Raw genomic sequence first — 20,477 nt, forward strand, 5'->3', positions numbered from 1 at the left:
TCAGAAGTTATCTTCTCCCCCTTTTGTCAACAACAAAAAGATAATCAAAACGAAAAAAAAAAAAAAAAGGTTCTCCAAATTCTAGAACCCACCAAACACATCCACAATGCCAAATCAGTAAAAGATGGTCAAAACTATACAACGAAGAGGGTAATGCAGGAGCAAAATCACCACCATTGGATGTGGTTCGATCTTTTATTTTGGACCTGTTTTGATAGTATATGGGTATGGGCTTTTGTTTCAAGTGTTTTTATTTGTAATGGGCTCAAATTTTAGGTCCAAAAGGGATATAAAAAATTAACATTTTATAGGCAATTAGTGTTAGTAGTAGGGCCCATCAGCTCTGAATTAGGAGACCTTATTAGATAAAATTTATCCTATTTGTGGTTGGTAATCAAGGATCGGTTTTTTTAGCAAGGTACAGAATGTATCGTCAAATATTCAATATGATTCCACAAGATCCATATTTCACTTAACTGTCGACGGCTCCATTGCATGTGCTCGGGGTGGAAGTTTTGTATAAATGTATCGTCGTGTTATTAAGTATTTTGATTGAATTCTTTCCTTCTAAGAGTAAATAGAATAACAGAGTGAAGAGTGATGATCGTATGTCTAAAGCATTGTAATCCAACATAGGTCCCATTCTCCTACCCTTTCCCTGGAAGTCGATGACTATTCATAGGTATTACATTGACGCCAAAGAAGAGTTCGACCCTTATTTCTGTCCTAGTTTATTCTGATTCAACATTACAAGTATATTGATTGATCCCCAATTTTCTTTTTATTTTTCATTCCCTTTCATCTTCCTGAAGTCCCACATGTTTGATCCATCCTGTAGAATCTGACCCATTTTCTCATCGAGTGAAGGGTAAGAAATAAATTAGATTTTAATTTTATTTATTTATTATTATTTTTTTTTATCAAAAGTACTATGCGAAATCTTTGGTTTTTTTCTTCCTCCTCTTTTTCTATTCCATCGGAACAGCATTTGAATCAATATAACTCTTTCTTTTGTATGAATCAATATTTATTACATTCCAATTCTTTCCTGATACCTCCCAAGGAAAATCCTAATTGGGTCTTTTCTGTGCAATTCCAAATGTGAAGTAAGCCTCCGTATCTTATTGGTGAAATTGAATATTTGAAATTCAACAGATCCTCTGTTTTCTTCCTTTTTTTCTTTTTTTCCTTTTTCTTGTGAAATAATCAAGATAGATGAATTTTCTACCATATAAGAATTCTAGATACCACATTATTCGAGGAACCCTAGATGCTGTCGGAGTAAAGGATCATCAACAAGGGCGCTCTAGTGCGTTGTAGATTCTTATCCAAGACTTGTATCATTTGATGATGCCATGTGAATCGCTAGAAACATGTGAAGTATATCTGAGTCAAGCTGACCCAATAACGAAAGGAGGTAGATTGGAAGAGATAAGGTTAGTTTTGAGTTGCTGCTCAGATATTAGTTATTTCCCAGGATTACATCCCATCAGTATTACAGGGAGACTGTAGAAGATTCTCCGGAGAGTTCTAAAAGATATAGGAAAGCATTTTACCATGTTCACAAAATCTTAAATTTCAATAAAGAACTGCGACATGACACAAAGAAAGTGGGCCTGCAAAATAAATAGTGGCTGAAAGACAACTTATACTACAAGTGTTTACACTACAATTATTTATACTCACTTGCAACATTCTCACAGTCACAAGTTCATTGGTGCCATCACTCATCTACACCAAAAACTCACATGGCGTAAATTAACTCATGATTTACGATCTCGGCAAGATCTCATTAATATCTCTCTTTTTGGATTTCTAAGACGAGATGACAAGTGATACACAAAATCAACCATATCCAGACCGAGATCTCACCAAATCTCAACCCCATCTCATCAAGAAATAGCCCAAACTTCGACTCTCTCACTACACTTTGAAGAAAAAACACATTGTTAATGGGATTTTGGTGCCTTTGGCTTGCCAAACTTCATTCCTACCCTACATGTGCTATGTAATATGTATTGTACCTATGTAGTTATGTGGCTTATCCAAAGTCATTTCAATGTATGTGAATGTGAATCATCAGTCATCACTCATCAATCATCAATGTTAAATGTTAAACAATTAAGTAATTATCCATGATATCTTTTAAATTCTTATGATTATTTACACTTTTTAAATTGAATATATGTGTCCTAACTTCTAAAAGTATTAGATGTTGTGTCATGTGTGGAATGTGGAATGTGAATTGTGGAATAGAGCATACTAGCCTAGGTCCGAAGAGTCGGAGACTACTTAAACAGGGTACGAAGTCAAAATACCCTTTTAGGTTTGATTTTTATAAAACGGATGTTTCCACTGTGTTTAGAAGGCCAAATAGGTTGAATGACAAGTTTCAAGGGCTACAAAGGCCATATGGCCACTGAGACCAACCACCGAGTCGACCGGGAAAAAATGCAAGATCTTGATCTCTCTTTTTTGGCTTAGCGAGATTAAGGGGCGAGATCGAGATCTTAAGCCTTGATATTAACTTTCATTACTTATTCTATCATAAGGGTAAGCTTTAAATGTTTATTTTACATTTTTTCCTTAATTTCCCGCTAATTCCAATGGAAGAAAAAAGAGGCCCTAATTTGCTTGTGTTCCATAAGTGTATTATTTCCCTATTGTTCTAGAAAGTGATAGCTCCCTATAAATCTTCAACTGAAAGAAAACCACAAGAAGTCCAAACTAGCACGGTTCGAGGTCTCGCCGAGATCTTGCTTAGATCTCGTTTTTTGGATTTGATGATTCAAGACCATAGGTGATACTAGAAAACTAAAATATCACTGATATTTTAGTTCTTTTCTCGGTTTTGACTCAACTCGGTCGAACCAACCCAAGTTACGTGATGTTTTAAACCCCATTTCGACAGGATTTCACATCTTTCTCGCTAGTTCTCACCTTTCTCGTTTGTCTCTCCTTGTGAAGAAAAACCCCACAAGACTTTATTTTTTGGTGCTTCTTGCCAACTCTCACCTCTATAGCTGAGAATTGTCAATTTCACCACTTAAAGATTGAAGCAACATCAACTCTTAGAGCTCCATTTCTTCTCAAGAACCCTTGTCAGTACAAGCACCATTTTGTGTGGAATAGCCTAGGGTAGAGTTCACCTTCGCCAAACACTACCAACCTAGGGTCCGAGGTCAAAGTATCCTTTTGGGTTTTATTTTTTAAAATCTAATGTTTCCATTGTGTTTAGAAGGCCTAAAATAAGCTAGATGACAAGTTTCAGAGGCTAACTTGGCCATAAGGCCTTCGAAACCCATCCCCAAGTTTCCCTAACAAAATATATCAAAGTTTCGCCCTGATCTCACCAGATCTTGGCTTTTGGCCTTGGTGAAATCACAAGCGAAACCAAGACCTCAAACCTTGCAAACTAGACATAAGATTTGGGAATTATAGAGAAAAAAAATAAATAAAGGACTCATTGAACCCTATAAGTGGGTGCTCAATCAAGTTAAGGATCACAATTAGGGGTCAGAAAGGACATCCATTCAGCAAGAATGGCAACTAAATTAGGACCAAACTGCTAAATTAGCTGCATCGACCCTTTCATATTTCATAGAGAAATCACCTTTCTCACAAACAAAAGGACTCATTCATTGATCAAAAGAGAATTAAATATGATTGATGAATTACCAGAGCTAAAAGCCCATGTCAGCTCAAAAGGCAGTTCTAAAGAGAAATAAGAATACCTGTTGGTGTCAGTTAATTGAGTAGAGAATTGACCGACCCTGGAACAAACAAACAAAAGACATAAGAAGATTAACATGACAAGAAACCATCCTAATTAAAATATAAAATGGCATGCAACCATCAAGCTTCAGACACACAGCCTCGCGAATAGAAATTTAAAATTTTCAGAACCTGGCTTAAAGAAAAATAAAAAATAAAAAGGAAAACACACTCCAAAAACAAATTACATGCTCCAATAACTTGTGGCACAGGCGAAGCATCCAGCGCCAACATTACAGCTGAATTTAAGATTCCACAGATCCTGACCGGCAAAAGGGATACCGTCAAATCTGCGTGCTCAAAAAAAAAAACACTAGCCAAAATTAAATCTAAAGATACGATTTCGTAAGTAGAAATCGAAATTCTCGATGTAATGAATCATGTAAACAAATAAAACCTAATGAAAACATCCAGTTGAAAATTTTCCTCTCCACGTATCGACAGCAAGAATCACCTCTTTTAAAACCCAAAGTTGAAGCAACTACGAAGCACCCGCAAAGAAATTGAAAGAGGACGTAAGAAAAGTTCGGAATCAGAAAATTCAGATCAATCAGAGTTTTCAAATGCCGAAGACCACAAAGGAACTATAGAGCCGAAGAAAACAGAAACTGAAGAAAAAGAAATCGAAATGATGAAACAGAAAGAGAGAAAATCAGATCGTGGTAGTATCGGTCAAACTAGGGCTGCAGAACCTCTCTCTCTCTCTCTCTCTCTCTCTCTCTTCTGCTGTTGCTTCTCTCACCTGAAACAGAAAAAGTGACCGAGGAGGGGCACAACGTACAACTGATTCGCGCGCGCATCCGAGAGGAAAACTTGGAAGGGCACTGGCAAGTGGCAAGTAATCGCTTGAGAGCGAGGAGGCTTTGGTCCTTTTCCTCCTCCCTGGGGGCTATGTTTGGATGCCAAGAAAAAAACAGGGAAAATTATTTTTATTATGGTTTTGTTAGACCGATACGGATACAGATACAGATACGAATACGGACAGACTATATCAGGCTGGAACAGACCATTTTGCTGCCCCTCTAAATACCCATACCTATTATATCCTCTTTTGTATCAATACCACCATTTTTTTAGTTTTGATAGAAATATCAATACCACCACTACAGTACCAGTATTGGGTACTGACAATATAGATACTACGTACCAATAAGGCCAATCCCAATCCTTGAACCATGATTACAATCCAGTGAGACGGATGGTGGAATAGTTTGGTCGTTAAAAGGGAAAAGATATCATTTCATGTGAGGATAGAGAGAGAGGATGCTAGCATAATAGCATAACCTCCTCTGGTGGCTCAAAAACACTTTTTCCCATAATCCATACATTAAACAAACACCGGAGAGTTGAGGGTTTTCTGACTGCATTTGGGTTGTGGGCTGCAGGAATCTCCCACGCTACATCATAGAAATATATGATCATTAAGGAGAGAGTGTCAAGGATCTGAGATGACGCGGGAAAGCATCCCCAGATCTTCTTTTTTTTCCAATCTTATTCCCACATTGTTATTTCATATATTTTGAAAAATGGGTTGTTTCACAAGATAAGTTTTTTAGTTGTTTGTGGAGATTTGGATTAGGATCAATCTTTCCTTCCCCACAGTGAATAAGGAATTCTTTTATTGATGGCTATCATTACGCTTCGGTGAGTGTCTGATAACAATAGAAGGCCTTTGTACAGTCAGGGTCTTGTAAGTCTACAGGGTTTACAGTATAGTGCATGGTATACAGTATACATACTTCACTACAGTATAGTATAATAACTATAAGGTATATAAGCTACAGATATAATCTATACTAGTTTATTAATTTGCATTCAAGAGAGACTAAAACATTTATTGCATCTACAGTTGTGCTTATCTTGATGCAGATGTAGATAAGTTGTAAAAATATGTAAGGATAATGTAGATCCACATCAAGACTTATATTACTCCAGGCGATATTTCAAAAAATTTGAGCCCCATCTTATCTACCTTGTTGCAGATATGCGAGCCATTCAGGAAACAAAAGCCAATTAATACAGCCGTTATCTGCAATTTATCTGGAAATAATAGCTAGGCATAGTTTCAAAAACAAAGAAAGCAAGGGACATCAGTATATAAAAATGGCTCACCAACAAGCATAGTTTTGATTTATAAAACAGAAGATGGCTAATCTGATAGAAATACAAATGCCAAATCTGCTCTAGTTTCTGACTTAATCACAGCCTTCCCTTCTAAGAGTTCAACGGAAGAATAGTGCATTATCATTTCCTACAAAGTGTGCTTGGTGCTTTAACATCATTAATGGTTTTTCATTCAACTAGTTATCTGCTCCCTGCAAATCTGGGGACATAAGACTTCGATACACTGATCAAGCTCCCTTCAAAAAAATTTTGCTTGCTTCCTAGTATGGTGGATGGCAATACAAGAACACGATATAAACACATAAAAAGACAAACCATGGAAGAGATGTGGTATGACCCTACAATCTCTCTTGAAATGAGTTAAGTTACTTCTGGTTTTGTTCAACTTTGGCTCGGATTTTCTGTTCCAGTACAGATATCTCTGTCTCAAGACTGAACATTCTATTTAGTGCATGCATGTTCTCGAGTGTCTCACTCAAAGTGCGACTGTCACTTCCATCGCATCTCAAGTGCTGCATTGGACCATGAAGAAGCTTGTTAACTATACCCCTGCTAAGATCATCAACAGCTTTCCGTGTCTTCTTTGGGACGTCACCCAACTTTGATAAGCACTTCTCCAGCTCTGAAATTCTGATTGCTTCAGCGCAAGCTCTCAGCTTCTTTATGGTGGGAACAGTTTCCAGAGAGTCCCTCCAAGCTCCAAATTGTTTGGATTCCTCGGTGACGATAGCTTGAGCTTCCATTGCTTTCCGATGTCTATCCACTTTGTTAGCTTCCACAACTTCCTTAAGATCATCAACATTGTAGACTCGTGCATTATTGACACCTGAGACACAAGACCCCACATTCCTTGGAACAGAAATATCAATAAAAAGCCTCACACCCCCGATTTCTGGACTGGCAAGGGGGAGTGCTTCAACATGCTCTTTCAAGAACAAGGGGGATTCTGAGGCTGTGCTGGTGAAAACTACATCAGCTTCAGCAGTGCACGAAAGCATTTCAGTGAGGGGTTGGTAGATTATTTCCACATCCTTCAGTTCCTCACAAATTTCTGTAACTCTCTCCTCAGATCTATTAACAACCACCATCTTCCTGCAACCTTTTGCAACCAAGTGTTTGATCACAAGTTTTCCCATCTTGCCTGCTCCAATCACCAGCATCCGGGCAGAGGATGAGGACGATTCCGGAAGCTTCATCAAGGCAAGCTCCACAGCAGCTGAGCTGACAGAAACTGCACCAGCCGCAATGTTGGTTTCAGTTCTAACACGCTTTCCTACACTGATGGCATGCTTGAAGAGGCCACTGATGTTCCTCCCAAAGCCAAGAACTCCCTGACCAACTTTGACAACTTGCTTAACCTGAGCAAGGATTTGTCCTTCTCCTAGAACAAGAGAGTCAAGCCCAGCTGACACTTCAAACAGATGCTTTGTAGCATGATCATCATACAGTAAAAAGAGGTGTTGTTGAAGCTCTGAAACAGGAACTCCACTCGTCTGTCAAAAGAAAGATGAAAATGTTAAAACTACATTCACCACATCTAAGGGAGGAAATCTAGAATAAAATTAATCAGCAGAAAAAGCTCAGTAAGGAATAAGGAGTTCTGTGAACTACATTGCTACGTGGGGAAAGCTTGGCCAATGAAGAAACCAGTCAGATGACATTAACCCTTGGTTAATTCCGAATTTAGACCCATAGAATGGTCGACTCCATGAACTTGAATGTGCACATCACAAAATGTGACGGGGAAAGGAAATTTTGAGTGTAAGCTGAGCACAAAGAGTATACCTTAGCCATCCAATCTTTCACTTCTTTGATTCCACGATTCCGGGATAAACCCACCACATATATTTCCATTCTATTGCAGGTACTAAGAACAGCAGCCTCTTCTATATGGTTCAAGCCACAGAGCTCTCCAATGGCTCGTGGCCATTCTGCTTCGGGAATAGCAAGTTTCTCTCGCATTTCTACTGGTGCGGTGTGAACACTAAGCCCTATAACCACAATGCTGCTCCTTTCTTTTGTATACCCTGACAGAGATTAAATATGGAAAGCATGAGAACCCTCGAATACCTCTGAAGTAGGTTTCCACGGGGAACCTATAAAATTGCAGGTTCAATACTTGAGAATAATCAACCAGTTATTCAGCAGTTTATGAGGGATTGTGCAGTGGGTACATCAAATCAAAATTTACGACTCAAAACACTTCTAACACTGCTAGTAATTAGTTGACATAGGGACATATATTGAAAATAAATGTTGCGGTTCTCTATCTCATGCCACGACTTCTCGATCATTCATTCAGGGTTTTCAAACTCGCAAAGGAAAATTCAGAGGAACTGCGAAAATTATTTAGAGAGAGAGAGAGAGAGAGGGGGTTAGGAAAAAGTGAGTTCCCTAGTCACATTTGCACCCCTCGAAGGAACTGCAATTATGATAATTACAAGTCTAAACTTTCACTAATTTAAAGGGCAATTCTCATATCTCAAACTGGTATAAATTAACAGAAAACCCGGTACAGAGAAGCGAATGTCGATCAAGCGTCACCAACTACCAGACTACAACTACGATGAAAATGATATAGGGATGAACTTACTGTCAGCGGCTGTGGTCTTGAGCTGCTCGAGAGCAAGAATGCTGGAAGCCCTGGAATCAGTCTTATCATCCTTGACCAAAACATCAGATCCACCGTCACACCTAATAGAAACCCGTCTTTCAACGATCCTTCTCCTATTTCCGGCGGGTTTGGTGAAGAGCCCGATCTTAGAATCAGAAGCCCTCGAGGAGGTCTTGCAAATGAGACACTCCAACTTCACACCTGCAAAGGTAGCTGCGAAACCATTCGAAACTGCCATAGCAGCCGCAGCAACAACGGAGCTTCAAGACCCTAGCCTTAGAAACCCTTGCAGGTGATCAAACCTCAGAGGATAAGGAACGCCAGGAGAGAGAAGCACCGAACGGCGAGACCGTATGTGTGATGGATTGGATCAGCGAGTCCCACAGGGAAAATGGAATCTCGGAAGTCGAAACTCACCAAAAGAAAAAAAGAGGCGATTAGGCGTGTGGTCGTTGGAAGCCAATTCGTTGCTTCTCTTTCCTTTTTTTTTTCTTTTTTTTTAATTTTATTTTTTGGGTAAGAGGTTAAGAGCTTCACTTTCCTATTTGTCATAAAAGAAAAAGGATGGTGTTTCATGGTTGGTGGGGAAGCATTGACCGTGGCAAAATCTGAATTTCTGATGGGTTGTGATTTCTTCTCCTTCTGATTGGCCAATCAAACACACGCGTTATCCACACCAACCTAGATAACACTTCTTTTTTTTTCTTTTTTCTTTTTTATTTAATTCAAGTTCTACCATTCCCCAAACCACCGATTCCTATAAAAAAAAAAAAAATCCTATTGATTCTTTTTTACCCAAAAGATAAATTTCTATTGATTCTCTTATCAAAATAAATTCCAATTGGTTCAACTCGAATCTCAAAAACCCTAGAATATATTTATCCTATAAACCCTACAATTGATTGTTCCAAAACATCTAGAATCAGAATAGCCAGAGTTGATTTTTAATTCTAATACCAATATTTGGAATAATGATTTAGAGTGATTGATTCATACTAGATTTCTAGGGTTCAGTCAACTTCTGACTGATTCCAATTAAGGCTGATCTCGTTATCAATTCCACATTTATAAGCTTGAGGAGATGATATGATGAATTCTATCACTTAAAAATCAATGACAGAGTAATTGAGGTTGTTCGTCTAATAATACTATCACACATTGATTGAGATCCAACCATTGAATAGGAAAAACATGTGTAAATTGCATTTAATCATATCAAATTTCACAGTAAATTTAAGCGTTCATTTGTAAATTAGCTTATTTTTCTTGCATTTTGGCTAGTCATTTGTTTTGTCATGAAGTAATAAATTTTCAAAACTTTACAGTGGCATGATTCATTCTAATAAATTTCAATTTTAATTGGTAGGTATAGTGTCATGAGACCATGTCATATTATAGAAAAATCACGTCATCGATTATGTTAGCATAGAACTTTCTTTTTATTCTATTTTCATTTACTTTTGTAGCATAATTGTCATTTACTTAGAACTTTGTCATTGAAAACAACTTGTCAATATTGTATGCTAATATTTTTGCATGAAAATTTTCATCCTTTTGTTTTTTCCAGTTAGGGAAGAGGGTGAATAAAATTTGTTTTAGATGAAATAGAATATTCTAATGTTATTTCAATTTATTTTAAAATGAAGCACAATTTTAAGTATACTTGTTGTACTTAAGAGTTAAGACTAGATCATATAAGTGTTTTTTTTTTTTTGTTAACCAAGATGTCCTTGCAATAAGCCACCGTCATGATCTCCACTTAAATCGTATATGCACAGATAACCATCTAGGCAACTCACGAGTGGGTACAGAATAAATAAGAAAACACACACACATACTCAGCCAATGCGTACGACAGGGTTCGATCCCACGACTTCCTCCCCTGGGTGCCGGCTCTACAAACCGAAGCTTCCACCACTAGGCTATCCTAGTGTTCGTATATCATGTAAGTTAATGTGCATTAACTGTATTATGTGAAATCAAAAAGTAGAATACTATGAGATGAAATTAAGAACTACCAAAGGCATGATGGAATTATTTCTTAATCCCTCAAGAACACCAAAACAAAATAGAATTTAAAAGAAATATAAAAAGATAATGTAGATTTTCTAACTAATTATACCACTAAGATCCTAACACACAATTATAATGTAGCTCTCAAATGTGGGCCTTCATAATGGGCTTCTCTCTCATAAGATATGTCAAGGTTTATTTTTGAAGACAACTAGACAAAAGGATATTTTGAAATCTAGAGAGGAGAGAAGATTATGGAGAAAGGAGATAAGATGTGATAAGGTGGTTGGGTCCAATCAAATCTGATTGTTTCAACACTTGCGATGGAGACACTCCCTCGTAGATTGCAGAATTTACAAAACAGACTATCAGCCACAAACTTTATAAAAATGTTGCTTTTCCTTTTCATTTTGCCGTGGCGAAACGCTGCACTCGCGTTCAATTCAAGGACCATCTGTGATTCTGTGGTAGTGGCTGCGCTGCCTCCGTAAGCTACACGCCTACAATTATTGATCAATTAAGCAACAATGGTGTAATTTGCTTCATTTTTTCTCTTATTTCCAACTTTGGAAAAAGTTTAATTTCTTGGGTGAAGGAAAATCAACGATCTGATAGACATTGATATCCCCTTAGGCAAATGTTTGAAAATGTCTTTACTTTCGTTATGATCTTTATCTCACTCTACTTAATTTTCAAGGTGAAGGAAAATTATCTCCTTAAACTTAATTTTTTTTGTATCTTAAAATGTTATTTACTTTGGATGATCAAAAATCACCATTCTTGGTATTAAAATCAAGAGTTTGAATATTTGTTTAATTTGACAATTTAGGCATATATTTAGTTGTAATTGAAGTCATAGTTCTAAAATTGATCCAAATCAATCAACTTCACTAGGAGCAATTCCGATTAATCTTCAATCTGCACACACCAAGTTAGACAAAGTCTGATTGATTTTAGATAACTTATGGCTGAGTTCAACCAATTCTTGGATGATTTTAACTTATTCCAACCTAAAATTTTGAACTCATAGATGAAGGCTCAACAAGTATATGAAGATACTAGCTTTAAAGTCCAGATTAACCGATGTGGAATTATTCCCAATGGATTCCAAGCTGATTTGAATTGAAATAAATTGAGACCAATCTTGTACCCAATTACAAGTTTTTAAACCTTTTTGCTAGTCACAAAATCAAGTTAACTTTCCCACATTGCTGAATTATGGCTATATCCTCCCCAGGACCTACCCGACATGCTATTGACTTGGAGATGAATTATCCGGATGTACTTTTTGTGGTCGTTACTCTAGATCTATCATGTTGGGACCCAAGAAAAGTAGAAGCCTCTATAAACAATTTGCTCATAATAAAAGGGATTCCACTCGCCAATCTGAGAGTGCCCGACCACGCCACAACCCTTATTGCCTTGAGTCCACTCAATCGAAAGCCAACCTGGGATACCACCATCCAACTATTATTCTACCCTTTTTATAGCCATCTTCCCATCTCTCTCTCTCTCTCTCTCTCTCTCTCTCTCTCTCTCTCTCTGTACGCAACTCATTAGGAAGTGATCCTCCATTTTGCACTCTCTGAAAAAAACAAAAAAATAATCCATTTTGCACCAGGGGAGAAACAATAGACATCCTGATCATTGGGTGGAGAAGACACAGTCTAGATTAATCACGTATTAAATTTCATAATCAAATTCAGTTGAATTTCTCTAATGAGGAATCTGTAAAGTAGGGTGCAAGTTTGGCCTAGTGAGCCCAAGCCCACTTGAAATTTTCAGGGCATAAGTTGGGCTTTTCAGTTTACGGGCTGAATGAGGACTACGATGCCCATGCCAAGGATGGGCCACACCATAGCCTGGCTTGAGCTCACCATACCGGCCGTGCTCTATATTAATATTTACGTTAGTAGTAAAATGAAAGGAAAAAAAAAAGGAGAGAGAGAAAACAAGACCAATTCAGTTCAACCCCTTTTTAGAATGGCAGGGCCGTGCACGGGCTGAGTCCATCTGGCCCAATTGCACCCAAGTGTTCTGCTTGAATAGAAAACGGGCATCAGGTTCATAGTCTTTTTAGCAAAACCTACTCCTAGGTTCAGGCCCAGAAATTAAGGTGAGTGTTATTGGTTTTTAAATTTCTTTTTCTTATTTTAGTGAATGCTTTGGGAGAGTTTAATAGAGTATCTGTTCCTTCTTGAAAACAAAATGGCATAAATCTCAAGATTTTGAATTCTCATCATCCGGCTGCAGCCTCCAACCCCATTACTGCATCCCGCACCCCATGGATTAATGGGTTGAGATAGGATTGAAAGGTACAGCCGAATGAAAAGGACCCATGATTCAATGGCGTGAGTCAGGCTAGAGGGTACAATTGGATGAAAAGGATCTAGGCTTCCCTACAAATCCCTCCATTTGAAGGATAGACGACATCTCCGCTAGAGAAACTCAATTTTCCTTTTGGCAAAAGTTTTTATGCCTTGCACAACTGACTTCATTGTCGTCAGATGAGCATAAATACTTGGTTGAAATGATCAAAATCACCCTATTTGATGCATTATTGTCCGATGAAAAACAAAAAACAGCTGTACACCAAAACATTCCCCTTTCTATTTTGTTACTTAAAAAATGAATGGCAATTTGGTTGTAGACTATGGGGGAAATGAGGAAGTTGTCCTGCAACCTCCAAGCTTGGAAGTTTGAAATCTTCGTTATGAGTTCCTTTTTTTGGTGCTATTGTTTAGCCTGGTCCACCCCACCCAAAGCCTTTCATTCTCATGTAAATTGGAAAGATTCTTTAAGCAGCTAGGGAGGATGCACCAGCACCTTCTATTTTTATCTCTTTTGTACTCATATGAAGTGAATAACCATCTTACTCTGCATGTGTTCATATACCCTTTGTTTCAACACAATGGACACTCTCGGACAAAAAGTACTTAGAAAATTTAATGTACATTGACATAAGATCCTGCATGAAAAACTCAATTTATTACGTTACCTCACAAAATGGACATGACTGGTCAGAACTTTAGGTTCATGCACCATTTTTTTTTTTTTTTTTTTTATAGTGTTCATGCACCATTTATAGATTATACAAAATAGCCATTTTCCCTAACGGTCTATAATATGGTATGTGGACCTTAGTTCCACTCTATTTTCCATCACTATATCACAGTTCACAACCTGGATCGCATATCGAAAGTTTTTATGAAATATCCCCTCCCCTATTCCCTTGCTCCTTCTATTACCACCAGTACCCTTTCACACCTTCATAAGGAAGCTCATTAGATCCTTAGCATGTAAATGTTAAATGGAGAAAGTTAATCTTCCTTTATCCATGCACATTAAAATGGATCCTTATCCCCTCTCAAAAAATAAATTAGATCCGTTGAATGGAATGATTTTTTTTGGATAGTAAAGTCCACAACCAGAGATTTGATCTTTTCTACAAACACATGTCCTTTTTACTTATAAAAATATCCCTTTTCACCCATGTAATGGTGGAAATGAGACAGATGTTGGATGCTCGTATAAGCAACAAATCCATTATCCACAGTCTAGACTACTTATGTATGTCACCATCGCCTCTACGCCATTTAATCAAAATAATAATAAATTGTTATACTGCAAATAATCAATGTCTATCATCTTCATACAAGTTATGTCTATCAATTATAAGGGGCATGAAATTATCACCCAACCCGATGAAATAAAAAAAAAAATCCCACAAAACTTTATGCCCCTATACACCATTTATGTGCTTGTAGAAGGACCACACAACTTGAGAAAGAACTTGTTCCAAGACTACGCAGAACACCAATGTGACATGCAAATTCTTACTCACATACCCTGCTTGCTATAGAATCTTGCTATGGGATCCTCTTTCATATTATAATGCAACTTTTTTGTTATCACCAAAAAATAAAAATAAAATCATATTGATTCGGATGTGTATAATGATACATATTCACGTGTATATAGCTCATGGGAAGAAAAAGTAACCCCTCAAACTAAACAATTTCGCCACGTGTAACAACTTCGATTTAACTGTAAAATATCATGGCACGAGATTTTCGTGGATAAGAGCTTCAAATGTTGACTTGGAAAACCGCGTTGGGACCCACATCATCATTCATCAGTGCCACGTTTCATACCGAGTGGTAGCGGAGATAAAAAAGGTTAATAAATTACCTCTGTAAATAGGTTGGACACATGACACCTATTTATCAAGCAGTTTGAATCATCTGCTTAGATGATTCGGGGTGCTGACGACAGCACCGTTATCCAAGAGGGGTCGCTTAAACCTCCGATAGTTTCCTGGCAGACGCGTATGACATGGCTTTCGTTAAAAGGTTGTACTAAGGGCAGCAAGCGAGGGATAACAACATTTTACCAAAAAAAAAAAAATTTGGGATAACAACGATTAGAAACTACGTGGCCGTGATGAGAAATGCAAATAAGTCCAACGCCTTTACATTTGATAGAGAAGCAAAATATCATGATATTTTGCTATTTGCTGTGCGTCTCGTAAGATTTTGTGTTTATTGTCAAATACGTAAAAAGATAAATTTTGGAAGGTGTTATCCATATAAGAAATCGACATGGAAGGACCTGAGAGGGGCCAAGAAAACCACACACTTTTTGAAAACCTCTTTTTAGATACCCTAAAGATGCCACTTTTTTATCTTTTTATTATTTTCTGGTCAATGCAATAGTTAATACAGTGACGATCCCTAAAATGGCTCAACCAGATGTATTGGACTGACTCTAACGATGCCTGAATGACATTTCTATCGGTCTTGGTCATAGGAAATGTAATTTGATTCCATAGATAGTCGATTTTGATAGAAGTGGTAATTTTTAACTTGAAATATATGGTAAATTTTTTATTAACTAATCTAAAGATAAAAATAAATACTGTCTTACTAACTATTGGATCAGATCGACCGACATGTAGAGGCTGTTAAAGGAGAAAGAAAATAGATATGGCAACTAAAGGTCTCTGTTTTTACCAAAAAAAGACTTGGGTCTGTGGCCAGCGGCCACCCGACGCCGAAAGATTCTCAGAATCTCAAGCACGCAAGGCAGAGTAAAGCGCGTCAATCTGTCAGCCATCAGATTAGAATCTTAATTATATAAGCAACAGGGACTCACCTGAATCCTCGTGGGGTTCCGACATGTCATACTGCGTCTACACGAAATCAATTCTCTGTACAGACAGCTCAAAGATGCGATATTTCTGTGTTATAATTACGAGAAAGTGAAATTGACCAAATAAAATGCACGGAATGTGGAGAGACCGAGATGGTTGGGGTCGCGTGACGGACCGGGATCCTCTGTCGCGTGAGTCCGTGACTGTTTCTTCCGTTACCCAACTCGACTTAACGGTGAGGGTTAAGATGTAACTGTGGTAAGATTTGATTGGGTTGGGGATCGCATTAGGTGGGGCCGACGAAGACCTTTAAAAGGTAGCCCTGAGTGCCCTGTTTCGCATTCGTTCTCTTCTGTTTTTAAAACTGTTACTGAAGTTGGATGGTGGAGTCCTTCGTGTTCTCTGGTTCTTATCTGTTTTAGGGTTCTTGTTTATTTTATTTATCTTTTCTTTTCCATATCCTTTCGAGGTCCGATTTCTGGTGCGTTCTACTATTTCTCTACATTTTTTTGGATTAAAAAACCTAATTTTAAGGATTAATTACGACATTTCTATTTTCTAATACGATGAATGATATTTTTTGGAACTCTAGTTCGCAGAGAAGAAATGACGGAGAACGGAACAGAGAACGAGAATTTATCAGACGCTGGAACAGGAACAGGAAGCCAACCGTAGCAATGGTCTTGAAAAGATCCAAACTCAAACAAAGAAACAAAATGGGATCTGTCACGACGACAGTGCTCCTCCCGTGAAAGCGCAGACGATCGATGAGCTGCATTCACTCCAGAAGAAAAAGTCTTCGCCAACTACGCCCTTCAGAGGAGGTGAAGTTTCTTTCGCTACCATTTCCGAAGAGGATCGCCAAAAGCTGCAGCTCCAGTCCATCAGGTATATCTATTAAAAGAAGCTCTCTCTTTCTGGCCCACTGGAAATAGCTTTTCTAGAAATTTCCCCTGTAGGTTTCTTCTAAAGTGCCATGGAAAAAAGGGAGGGGGGGTTATAAAAGATTTGATTTTGACTAATATGTCGTGCCTTTAATTTTCTGAACAGTGCTTCGCTAGCATCTCTGACGAGGGGAACAGGGCCTAGGGTGGTGAGAGGAGACCCAGCAAAGAAACTTGGTGAAACTCCAAAGGCGGTTTCTCACGTTTCAGATCACCAGATAACACTTAACTTCGGCACCAGTGACAGTGCTTTAAAGTTCACCCACATCCTGTACAATCTCTCACCTGGCGGTAAATGAATACCTTCTTTCTCTTTCTTTTGTTGATTGCGTTATCTCCGACTGAGATTCTCTCTCTCTCTCTCTCTCTCTCTCTCTCTCTATATATATATATATATATTTTAACTCTCGATCTGTCACAGAGCTATACGAGCAGGCGATAAAGTACGAGCATGGATCATTCATAACGTCGAGTGGTGCCTTGGCGACGCTATCGGGAGCAAAGACAGGTCGTTCTCCAAGGGATAAACGCGTGGTGAGGGATGAAACCACTGAAGGTGAACTTTGGTGGGGAAAGTAAGTTTGTTTGTTCCCTAATTTTCTCAACTTCTGACCAATTCCCATCTTATCGTTTTTTTCCTTTTCTATATTCTTCTTCAAGTATTTTTTATTTTTTCCATAGGGGCTCACCCAACATTGAGATGGACGAGCACACCTTCATGGTAAACAGAGAAAGGGCCGTTGATTACTTGAACTCGTTGGACAAGGTATTATATATATTTATGGGGTATAGATCCCCTCTCCCTCTCGCCCTCCCCCTCCTCCTCCTCCTCCTCCTCCTCCACCTCCAAGCTAGCTATGAATGGTAATAGATCAGTTTTTGAAGTTGATTCAAATATACTAATAAGCCGCCATCGATGCTTGCTCCTATATCTAAGGTGGGTTGGTTTAAGGGAAGGAATATATATGTTCTTGTCTCTACCCCAGTCTGCCATGGCTCGTTGACAGGAGCTGTTTCTTGTCTGGTTTGCTTGTACTTCCCGCTTTTGGTGACACGGACACACGGATGCCTTGCATTCGGTTCTTAATTCTTATCGTTTCTTTCATTATTATATGGTAAGGAGGTTTTGGAATTTGGGTCTTCGGAGTTTGGATATAGAAGGACCCGTTTGTGTCAAGTTGTACGGTTTTTCGCACGTCCGCTTCCCGAATCCAGGTCCTCTTTGAGAATAAATTAATGATTGGCCAACTCATAGTATTCACTATTCAACGTTGAAAATTTCAGGTGTATGTGAATGATCAGTTCCTGAATTGGGACCCGGAGCACCGTATCAAAGTCCGCATTGTCTCAGCCAGAGCTTACCACTCCTTATTCATGCATAACATGTAAGTACAGAGACTGAGAACTAACTCTAGAACGCCTCTAAGCAAGTTTTCTTCCTTTTTTAACCTTCGTATACATATACTGTTGGGTGGTGCAGGTGTATCCGACCCACGCCTGAAGAACTGGAAAATTTCGGTACTCCGGACTTCACCATATACAACGCGGGTCGATTCCCATGTAACCGTTATACCCATTACATGACATCCTCAACTAGCATAGATCTAAATCTGGGTAGGAGAGAAATGGTGATCCTTGGCACTCAGTACGCCGGAGAAATGAAGAAGGGTCTGTTCAGTGTCATGCACTTTCTCATGCCTAAGCGTCAAATCCTCTCCTTACATTCTGGTTGCAACATGGGTAAAGACGGCGATGTTGCTCTCTTCTTTGGATTATCAGGTACAGTCTCTCACTCTCCTGCATATCTCTTTGGTCTGGTTATTTTCTTTGTTACGTACTAATGATTATGCTTGTCTTAGGTACGGGGAAGACGACTCTCTCCACAGACCATAATAGGTTTCTAATTGGAGATGATGAGCACTGCTGGAGTGAAAATGGAGTATCGAATATCGAGGGGGGTTGCTATGCCAAATGCATTGATCTTTCCAGGGAGAAGGAACCAGATATCTTTAATGCCATCAAGTTCGGGACTGGTAATATTTTTTCGATCAATCTATCATTCTGGGGTTGATCATCAGATATGGATTGGTAATTGATATTATTAAAAATTTCTTGTGTCGTGGCAGTCCTGGAAAATGTGGTGTTCGATGAGCACATCAGAGAGGTGGATTATTCAGATAAATCTGTTACAGGTAAGAATAAAAATATTTTTTTATTGACAGAGAGAGAAGATGTCTATTTAAATGGTTGAATATTGTTGTGTGATGTTGATACAGAGAACACTCGTGCGGCGTACCCAATTGAGTACATTCCCAACGCAAAGATACCATGCGTGGGCCCACACCCAAAGAACGTCATCCTCCTTGCATGTGATGCGTTTGGTGTTCTCCCACCAGTGAGCAAGTTGAGCCAGGCCCAGACCATGTACCACTTCATCAGCGGGTACACGGCTCTGGTAATTATTTTTTGCCTATGCCATCTATGACCCACGTGCACCTGCATAATTCCTTACACACTTTAAATACCATATATGTACTCATTATGAGGGGATAAGAAATGGTTTCCCAACTGGTATATCTTGACGTGAAAACAGGTGGCCGGGACAGAGGAGGGCATTAAAGAGCCACAGGCAACATTCTCAGCTTGTTTTGGTGCAGCATTTATAATGTTGCATCCCACCAAATATGCGGCCATGCTGGCTGAGAAGATGCAGAAGCATGGAGCCACTGGATGGCTTGTCAACACAGGGTGGTCTGGTGGAAGGTATGTATGTGTTCTTATGATATTATCAAGACCAGTAGATGATGCAACTTCGCCTAATGTGTTTCTTCTTCTTCTTCCTTGCAGGTATGGCTCAGGTAACCGCATCAAGTTGGCTTACACTAGGAAGATCATTGATGCCATTCACTCTGGTAGTCTTCTGGGAGCCAATTACGAGAAGACCAAGGTGTTTGGGTTGGAGATCCCCACTGAAATCGAGGGTGTGCCTTCAGAAATCCTGGACCCAATAAACACTGTAAGTTGTCTCTCTCTCTCTCTCTCTCTCTCTCTCTCTCTCTCTCTGTTGTTTAGGGCATTTTGACAAGCTTATATAATAAAAAAATCTTGTATTCACTAACGGTTATGTATTGGATTGCAGTGGCCGGATAAGCAGGCATATGATGAGAGTCTAATTAAACTTGCAGGCCTATTCAAGAAGAACTTTGAGGGGTTTGTGAATTACCAGATTGGCAATGATATCTCTCTGATGGAGCAGATCCTTGCAGCTGGTCCTAACTTCTGATCTGGGTGAATGTAAGATCGATGAAATAGAATCAATATTTTGATTTTGGCCGGGGGATACAATTGATTGGGAAGTACAAATAAAAAAGAGGTTGTATAATAGGAGATTAGGGTTAGGGACTTGGGGCCCGGGATACAAATAGATTTTGGTTCGATATCCTGTTTGTGGCATTGGTTGGAAACTATTGATTTATTTTCCTAATCCTAATATATAAAATTCAACTTTTTCATGCGCCCTTTCCCTCTCTCTCTTTTTGTGTGTATAAACCCTTTCTTCTTTTTATATAATTAATGGATCCTACTGTTTACGTGGTGAGGCCCTCCATGTTGGGCAGCTGATAGCGCTAGCATTTCTTTAGTGGGGTTTATGGGGTTGAAGATTTAAGGTTTTAAGGTGTAAGGTGCTTGATGGAGAAGAATAGACGCCCTCGTACGAGTTCGGTTTTCGTACCCTCTTATATGACACACGTCTCAAACATCACAGTGGAAATAAATTTTAGGGAAAATAACAGCCGACCATTGCCCCACCCAAACCATAAATCATGTTAAACGGGTTGTGTTCTAGCTTTGAATC

At 38.8% G+C, this 20,477-nt stretch overlaps 2 protein-coding genes and 1 long non-coding RNA gene across 3 annotated transcripts; 1 reads left to right on the plus strand and 2 right to left on the minus strand.

The window, feature by feature from the left end:
- Window positions 1-633: 633 nt before the first annotated feature.
- LOC122083890 lies at window positions 634-4,510 on the minus strand. Its single transcript, XR_006141746.1, has 3 exons — window positions 4,172-4,510; window positions 3,963-4,064; window positions 634-3,773 (listed from the first exon to the last, which is right to left on the minus strand). It is a non-coding gene; the product is annotated as an uncharacterized LOC122083890 (long non-coding RNA).
- A 1,360-nt stretch (window positions 4,511-5,870) lies between these two features.
- On the minus strand, window positions 5,871-9,034 carry LOC122084600 (glutamyl-tRNA reductase 1, chloroplastic-like). The gene is made up of 3 exons (XM_042652983.1): window positions 8,492-9,034; window positions 7,684-7,925; window positions 5,871-7,391 (listed from the first exon to the last, which is right to left on the minus strand). The coding sequence occupies exons 1-3, from the start codon at window positions 8,748-8,750 to the stop codon at window positions 6,264-6,266; spliced, it is 1,629 nt and encodes a 542-aa protein (XP_042508917.1). The 5' UTR covers window positions 8,751-9,034; the 3' UTR covers window positions 5,871-6,263.
- A 7,253-nt stretch (window positions 9,035-16,287) lies between these two features.
- LOC122084957 (phosphoenolpyruvate carboxykinase (ATP) 1-like) lies at window positions 16,288-20,133 on the plus strand (the record flags this gene model as incomplete). The annotated part of the gene is made up of 12 exons (XM_042653367.1): window positions 16,288-16,565; window positions 16,728-16,912; window positions 17,043-17,196; window positions 17,303-17,387; window positions 17,906-18,006; window positions 18,102-18,400; window positions 18,481-18,654; window positions 18,748-18,813; window positions 18,898-19,076; window positions 19,215-19,384; window positions 19,469-19,637; window positions 19,761-20,133. Coding segments are annotated over 12 exons (2,004 nt in total), but the record flags the coding sequence as incomplete, so codon positions are not given.
- Window positions 20,134-20,477: the final 344 nt, after the last annotated feature.

This window comes from Macadamia integrifolia, chromosome 7 (assembly GCF_013358625.1).
Source record: "Macadamia integrifolia cultivar HAES 741 chromosome 7, SCU_Mint_v3, whole genome shotgun sequence".
NCBI classification, from domain to species: Eukaryota; Viridiplantae; Streptophyta; class Magnoliopsida; order Proteales; family Proteaceae; genus Macadamia; species Macadamia integrifolia.